Here is an 8,668-nt window from a genome sequence, read left to right on the forward strand (position 1 = left end):
TTTAGTCAGTGCTGTGCTGATAAGAGAAATCATGTCTGTCTTATTTTTGTCACGAGATAGAAAGTCCTCCTTTTTGCCTGAAAACTCTGTTTCTGCTGTGAAACTAATTATAGGGTGCAGGTTTTTTCCTCGTCTCAGATGTGTGTTGTCTTTTATAGAGGGGCCTTCACCATATCCATCGAACACCACTGGTGCTTGTCCATAATTTCTCACAGTGAAGTCTGCATAAGACTCGGCTATTGTATAATATGAGTCGCCTTTCTTCCATGGTAAACGATGGAGCAATGAGCCTCCCTCAAGCACATAACAATCTGTTTTAGGTTTAGAGTTAATCACAGCCTCACTTGAAAAGGCTGCAACATGGTCTCGAATTGCCTGAGCAAGCAGAGGTTTATTTGCTTTTCGAAGAATGTTCCTGGTCTCAAAGAGGGCTGGAGGATATGGGCTTAGCTCATATGTCAAAACCTCTTCAAGGGAAAGATCTGATCTTGATACGACAAGGAAACTCTGGAACAGATGGGCAGGATCAATGGTACGATTAGGAGCAATCTTCACAGCAGGGATATTTCCAAGGGTTTGGTCTCTGTCTTTCCGCTTAAATTTGTAAGTAAATGCTGGCTTTACAATCATATCTTCAGTGATCTTGTTTTTTACATTCACATCTGGTCCAGCCACTATTCCGTTGACAATGTTTCTCAGAGTAGTATCAGATGTGAATGGTGAACAGGCTGCAATTTTTGTCTAAATTTTCTCAAGATCAGATGCATCTCTTTTGATGCGTGCCTCAGTTGTGGACTTGTAGTATAGGTTAGGTTGGTAAAATCTTGCATTGCGCTGTTGTACTCAGATGTTACAGGTGCAGATAAGGTCCAAAGATTACGGATCTCCTCGGTCATCCCACTGCCATGGGTTAGACCACCAGTGCTCTTTAAAGGCCTCATCAATGTTTGTTCTATGACAAGATCACTATTTAGTCCTGTCCAGCAATGATTGCTCATTCGAACAACATGAAAACCATCAAGGAACTTTCGATAAAACATATGAGTGTTTTTTTTTCCAGGTTGCTTATTTGCTGCAGGTAGTAATGAGCAGATCGCAGATAATTGAAGTGCCCAGCTGCAGCAAAGACAGTTAGGCAATTGGACACTACCTGCAAATGCCTCAACCAAGATCCAGTACGATCTGACTTGATCGACATTCTTGCTATGCCAACCATACGCTGATAATTCAGCCACAACTGGCTTGTCTTTGAGGTTTGAGCAAGTTCAGATTTCTTCTTCTCTATTAATGCCTCAAGTTTTATCAAAACCTCAGAACAAGCAGCATCTTCTAGCATTATCCCTCCAATAAAAAGGGAGGAGTACAATTCCTCTGCCTGATCCAGCAATCCCTGAATCTGAGGATCATCTTTGGTCATTTCCATTACAAGCTGGCTATGTAGGCACTTGTCAACAAGAAGGTGGCCCCGCAAAGCCCTCTGGACAGCTTTCCCTGTTAACATGTGCACCACCGCATTTTCTCCATAAACAGTCTCAAGTATGTTTTTGAGGCCGGTCCCTTCCATGAGAGTTCCTATGGCCCCCAGCAAGTTCATAAGTGTATGATTTGATACAATTAGAAGATTATATAAACATGAGTACTGTAAGTTAACAACCCTATAGAAGACGCTCATAATTATTTTGCTATCATTATACCTCTAAGAATAAATTCTTTTAACTATTGCTTGTTGTAAGTGTTTGTGTATAAGGTGATAGTGAACATCTGAAGGTCTAGAATCCAATTTCATAATGATTTAACAGCTCAATGATATCCCTAGTTGTCTTAATGTCTTCCTTGCCCCAAAAAATGTAGGAATAGACACGGAGATCATCAAATTTGAGTTGATAGTTATAGAGTTATGATGGTTCAACGGTTTCAGCAGCCATCTTGGACGCCATCTTAAAAAAAAAAAAAAAAAAAAAAAAAAAAAAAAAAAAAAAAAAACTTTTCCGGGGGTCATAGTTTGGTAAACTTTTAGTATGTTGAAAAATACATTAAAACGTACCAGAATCAGTTGAGAAACCTTTTGTTAAAATTTTTGGGGGGTTGAGGGAGTATTTTCCATATATTGACCCTATTAATATATATTATATAATATATATACATATATATAAAACATACATATATAATATATATACATACATATATATGTATATATATATATATATATATATATATATATATGTGTGTGTGTGTGTGTGTATGTATGTTTACGACATATAATGAGAATGACGGCTAATAGATGGATATTTAGAATAATAGAATGGGTCCCTAAAGATTGCAAACGAAAGAGAAGGAAGAGAAGACGATGGATTAACGAACTAAGAAAATGGGCAGATATAGACTGGCATATAAAGACAAGATTGGAAGGACAAGTCTAAGGCCTTCGTCCTAAAGTGAACAAGCTATGGTTAATGATGACATTGATATATATATATATATATATATATATATATATATATATATATATATATATATATATATATATATATATATATATATATATATATATATATATATATATATATATATATATTTATATATATATATATATATATATATATGCATTAGTGAATTGCAAAATAACGTAATGCCTTTTGAAGTTACTCTATCATTCATAAATATACAGTTGTATAAAAATATCAAGCGTCGTGCATTTGAACAGTTTCCTTGTTTGGCCTCTGTTAGCAGCGATTTGCAAGATGAAGATCTTGCATTATATGGTGAATATATGGAAAATATGCATGAAGATATGTAAATTCGGTTTAGTGACCAACTCATGATGGTTTTCTGACTTGGGTTTCAATTCCTTTCGAAGTTAATGTGGCCGATATAGACATATCTCTGCAAGAGCCTCTTATCGAATTACAAAGTGGTGAAATTGTGCGTGCAAAATTCAAGGATGGAAAGTACGATGTATGGAAGACAAATGATGTTGCTACAAAGTACCCTTTGCTCTGGGATAGAGCACAGATCTATGTTATCGCTTTTCCAACATCTTATCTTGTCGAATCGGGATTTAGTCGTGTTTCTCAACTTTTATCAAAAGCTCGCCATAAACTTGACATTGTGAAAAAGAGGTGATCTTCGACTATCATTCACATCGATGGAACCAGGCATAAAGAAACTCGCAGAGCAGCATCAACCTCAGGGATCTCATTGAATAAATATGCCTATGTCTCTTTCTTATCACATATTTCATTTTAACTGTTTATAAAAAAACTTTAACCCGTGTACATAAATGCTACAGTGAATTCAAATGCCTGATCTCTATTTTCCAACGACTTGATCATAGAAGAAACATTATAATATTGTAATACAAGATACTGGTAAAGAATTAATATCATTATATTTTTTAATATTATTATTATTACTAATTATCATTATCATTATTATTATTGTTTTTGTAGAATACTTCATTTACATTAAATTATTAATTATTTGAAAATAAAGCTTAATTATATACTATTTGTTTGTTTATTAAAACCTCATAATTTATATTAGTGAAAAATAAATTATTGTCTTATGACCAATAGTTATGAAGGGGCCCACCAGGAAAAAAGAGAAGGGAAAAGGGGTCCATGGGTAAAAAAAAAGTTGAGAACCACTGGACTACACACACAGAATGATTTGGCCTATTTTTTCAACATTTCACCTGTCCTCATACACTTGACAACACTGAGATTACCAAGCAATTCTTCTTCTCTAAAGAGCTTAACCACTGCACTGCAATTGTTCAGAGGCTACTTTCCACTCCTTAGTTATGGTAAGCAGCTCTTCTAGGAGATGGCCACTCCAAAATCAAACCATAGTTCTCCAGTCTTGGGTAACGCCATAACCTCTGTACCATGGTCTTCCACTGTCTTATGGTAGAGTTTTCTTGCTTGAGGGTACACTCGGGCATACTTATCCATCTTATTTCTCTTCCTCTTGTTTTTGTTTTTGTTTTTATACAGTAGTTTATATATGGAAGATCTATTTTACGGGTGTTACTATTCTTAAAACATTTTTTATTGTTCATTACTTCCTTTCCTCACTGGGCTATTCTTCCCTGTTAGAGCCCTTGCGCTTATAGCATCCTTCTTTTCCAGCTAGGGTTGTAGTTTAGCAATAATAATAATAATAATAATAATAATAATAATAATAATAATAATAATAATAATAATAATCTAAGGAGACGTCTGAATGCTGTACATTATTTTTATTTTCTTTTGTATTTTTATTTTCTATTTATTATTATTATTATTATTATTATTATTATTATTAAATATTAAATATTAGATATTAATATTATTATCATCATCATCATCATTTATTATTATTATTATTATTATTATTATTATTATTACTTGCTAAGCTACAAACCCTAGTTAGAAAAGCTTCAACATGGAAAAAATAGCCCAGTGAGGAAAGGAAATACTCTAATGGAGAAGTAATGAGCAACAATAACAACATTAAAATTATTCTTGTATAAACAATTAAAACAACTAGAGAAAGAGAAATAAGATACAATAGTGTGCCCGAGTGCACCCTCAAGCAAGAGAACTCTAACCTAAGACAGTGGAAGTCCATGGTACAGAGGCTATGGCACCACCCAAGACTAGAGAATAATGGTTTGATTTTGGAGTGTCTTTCTCCTGGAAGATCTGCTTGCCATAGCTAAAGAGTCTTTTCTACCCTTCCCAAAAGGATAGTAGCCACTGAACAATTAACCTCTTGTGCAGTAATCTCAGTATTGTGAGGTGTATGAGACAGAGGATAATACATAAATAGGCCAGATTATTCAGTGTATGTGTAGGCAAAGGGAAAATGAACCGTAACCAGATAGGAGAATCTAATGAAGTACTGTCTGGCCAGTCGAAGGACCCCATAACTCTCTAGAGGTAGTATCTCAACGGGGGGTGGGGGGGGGTTGCCTTGGCCAACTTACTACTGACATAACTATTATTATCAAAAGCCAAGGCACAATCTTATGTAAAAATTCAAGGAGGGGAAGGGAATTGTCTCTTTTACATTACGTATGTACGTACAGTATGTATGTTTTTCCTCAAACGCACAATATTGGTCATTAATTGATTGATTAATTCCTAACACACATATATCTATAATATATATATATATATATATATATATATATATATATATATATATATATATATATATATATATATATGTGTGTGTGTGTGTATGTGTATATATATATATGTCCATATAGCCACGAATGGAAACTTGAAGACTTTCGTTGTATTAGTGCACATACACACACGTACATATGTATGAAATGTATGCATACAAGCACACGCACACACAAATATTAAATATATATATATATATATATATATATATATATATATATATATATATATATATATATATATATATATATTATATATATATGTGTGTGTGCGTGTGTGTGTGTGCGTATCAGTTCACAATCTTACATTTCAAGACTGAAGACGGTGTTACCTCAAGATATTATAATAATAATAATAATAATAATAATAATAATAATAATGATGATGATGATGATGATGATGATGATGATGATGATGATAACAACAACAACAACAACAACAACAACAAAATTAAGAAAGAGTCTAAAAAGGATTCTGAAGACTTTTCAGTCTCCTGGAGACATTTTTGTCGTCACCGACTCCAACAGCAACAGATCTCCGGGAATTTTTTTTTTCGTTTCCCGACGGAAGACGGTGTCAACTTGAGAAATAATAATAATAATAATAATAATAATAATAATAATAATAATAATAATAATAATAATAATAAGCTAAGGAGACGTCTGAAAGCTGTATATTATTATTATTATTATTATTATTATTATTATTATTATTATTATCATTTTTCAAGTTAACACCGTCTTCCGTCGGGAAAGGAAGAGAAAAAATTCCCGGAGATCTGTTGTTGTTGGAGTCGGTGACGACAAAAATGTCTCCAGGGGACTGAAAAGTCTTCAGAATCCTTTGTAGACTCTTCTTCATTTTTTCAAACCAATGCTGATACGAACCTCTGGATAGGTATGTATAGTTATGGCTAATATCAAAGAAGCATTCGGTGTGCGGTTGAAGCAGCTTCAGTTATTCAAGAACGGAACGCTGCATGCGAAGATATGACGTTAAATCTTCAAGGACAGCTGCGAACTCTGCAGGAGTCCTCCGTCTTCAAATGGTTTTCGTCGCTTCTCCCAGAGGCGCCGTGTTTTGGAAACTGTCGTGCAGTCGCCTTTCAGGATGGATTCCTCCTTGAGTGGCTGCAGCACTGCCCTTGGATTGGGGGCGTTTGGAAAGCCCGTGAGGAACTACGTGGGTGTAAACTTGGATTGCGGCAAATGGAGGCAGAAGCTTTGAGATTCAACGACCAGTTGAAATCAAAGATGGTTCGTTGGCAAACTTCTCCCCGAATTCGACTTCGGAGCAATGGAGGAAATCTTTTCTCATGGTAACAGGACAAATTTACATTTGTTTGGCTGCTGCTGGCGCCATATTCGGTTTAATAATGTTTGCTACGAGAAGGACGGTGGAAAATCTTGAGGAGGAAAAAAGCAAGTTACAAGGACAACTAAATGAATTGAGAATAGTAGTAGAAGAAATGAATACAGAAAAAGAGACGCCAGAAAAACTGAAAGCTCTGAAAAAGCTGAAAATTAACTACGCTGAAAAAGACCAGATGAAGGAACAGGAGAAGAAGGATCTTCAGATGAAGATAAAAGAAAATTTACTGGAAATTCTAAAAACTGATAACGAAGTTCAAAAACAGAAAACGGAGTAGGAGTAGAAGAAATGAATACAGAAAAAGAGACGCCAGAAAAACTGAAAGCTCGGAAAAAGCTGAAAATTGACTGCGCTGAAAAAGACCAGATGAAGCAACAGGAGAAGAAGGATCTTCAGATGAAGATAAAAGAAAATTTACTGGAAATTCTAAAAACTGATAACGAAGTTCAAAAACAGAAAACGGAGTAGGAGTAGAAGAAATAAATACAGAAAAAGAGACGCCAGAAAAACTGAAAGCTCGGAAAGAGACGAGTATCAAAAGCTGAAAATTTACTGCGCTGAAAAAGACCAGATGAAGGAATAGGAGAAGAAGCAGGAAGCTCTAAACACGAAAATGGAGGAAATTAAGAAAATCTATAATGAAAAAATAGAAAAACTGCAAAACGACAGCGTCCAAAAAAGATCTTCAGATAAAGGAAGAGGAGAAGAAAAGGGAAATTCTTAAAACGGAAATGGAGGAAATGGAAGAAATTAATGAATTCCTTAAGGAGAAAATAGAAGAACTTGAAAATGACTGCATCCAAAAAGATCTTCAGAAGAAGGAAGAGGAGAAGAAAAGGGAAATTCTTAAAACGGAAATGGAGGAATTGGAAGAAATTAATAAAATCCTTAATGAGAAAATAGAAGAACTTGAAAACGCCTGCGTCCAAAAGGATCTTCAGATGAAGATAAAAGAAAATTTACTGGAAATTCTAAAAACTGATAACGAAGTTCAAAAACAGAAAACGGACCAACTAAATCAATTGAGAAGTAAAATAAATGACTTGGAGAGAGAGAGCAACAGGAGCAAGAAAGGCTGAAGGAACAATTGAGAAAAGAAGTAAACAAACTAAAAGCCGAGAAACAGGAGCAAGAAAGGCTGAAGGAACAATTGAGAAAAGAAGTAAACAAACTAAAAGCCGTGGAACAGGAGCAAGAAAGGCTAAAGGAACAATTGAGAAAAGAAGTAAACAAACTAAAAGCCGAGAAACAGGAGCAAGAAAGGCTGAAGGAACAATTGAGAAAAGAAGTAAACAAACTAAAAGCCGAGAAACAGGTGAAAGAAAGGCTGAAGGAACAATTGAGAAAAGAAGTAAACAAACTAAAAGCCGAGAAACAGGGGAAAGAAAGGCTGAAGGAACAATTGAGAAAAGAAGTAAACAAACTAAAAGCCGAGAAACAGGTGAAAGAAAAGATGAAAGCTGAGAAGACGTCTGATCATCAAGAAAGGGAAAAGGAGTCCAAGACAAAAGACATTCAAGAGAACGAACAGCCGAAGAATGAAGACATGAAGAAAGAAAGTAATAAGCAAACGGAAAATAAAGAAGATAAGCAGGAAAATATGTTAAAGGCTGAAGCGAACGCAGCCTCCGGAAACACTCTTGACATGGATATCATATTGGACTGTTGCCAAGAAATTGAGAAATATCTTTCATTTAACCTTTGTTAACAAAAGCACTTTCATTTAACCTTTAGTTAACAAAATCACTTTCATTTAACCTTTAGTTGACAAAATCATTTTCATTTAACTTTTTGTTAACATTCTCGCTTTCATTTAACCTTTTGTTAATAAAATCACTCTCATTTAACCTTTTGTTAACAAAATCACTTTCATTTAACCTTTTGTTGACAGAATCATTTTCATTTAACCTTTTGTTAACAAAATCACTTTCATTTAACCTTTTGTTAACAAAATCACTTTCATTTAACCTTTAGTTGACAAAATCTTTTTCATTTAACCTTTTGTTAATAAAATCGCTCTCATTTAACCTTTTGTTAACAAAATCACTTTCATTTAACCTTTTGTTAACAAAATCACTTTCATTTAACCTTTTGTTAACAAAATCACTTTCATTTAACCTTTT

General features: G+C 34.3%; 1 protein-coding gene across 1 annotated transcript; it reads left to right on the forward strand.

The window, feature by feature from the left end:
- The first annotated feature begins 7,276 nt into the window (after positions 1-7,276).
- On the forward strand, positions 7,277-8,253 carry LOC137656326 (uncharacterized protein PF3D7_1120000-like). Its single transcript, XM_068390499.1, has 2 exons — positions 7,277-7,574; positions 7,724-8,253. Exons 1-2 carry the CDS (start codon positions 7,277-7,279, stop codon positions 8,251-8,253), a joined length of 828 nt encoding a protein of 275 aa, XP_068246600.1.
- Positions 8,254-8,668: the final 415 nt, after the last annotated feature.

The sequence above is a fragment of the Palaemon carinicauda genome, chromosome 17 (genome assembly GCF_036898095.1).
Source record: "Palaemon carinicauda isolate YSFRI2023 chromosome 17, ASM3689809v2, whole genome shotgun sequence".
Lineage (NCBI taxonomy): Eukaryota > Metazoa > Arthropoda > Malacostraca > Decapoda > Palaemonidae > Palaemon > Palaemon carinicauda.

Excerpts from the sequence above, each read along its gene's own strand:
- LOC137656326 (XM_068390499.1), top strand. The coding sequence starts at position 7,277 with ATGGAGGAAATGGAAGAAATTAATGAATTCCTTAAGGAGAAAATAGAA. Across the intron at positions 7,575-7,723 it reads CCAACTAAATCAATTGAGAA|CCGTGGAACAGGAGCAAGAA; the intron begins GTAAAATAAATG and ends ACAAACTAAAAG.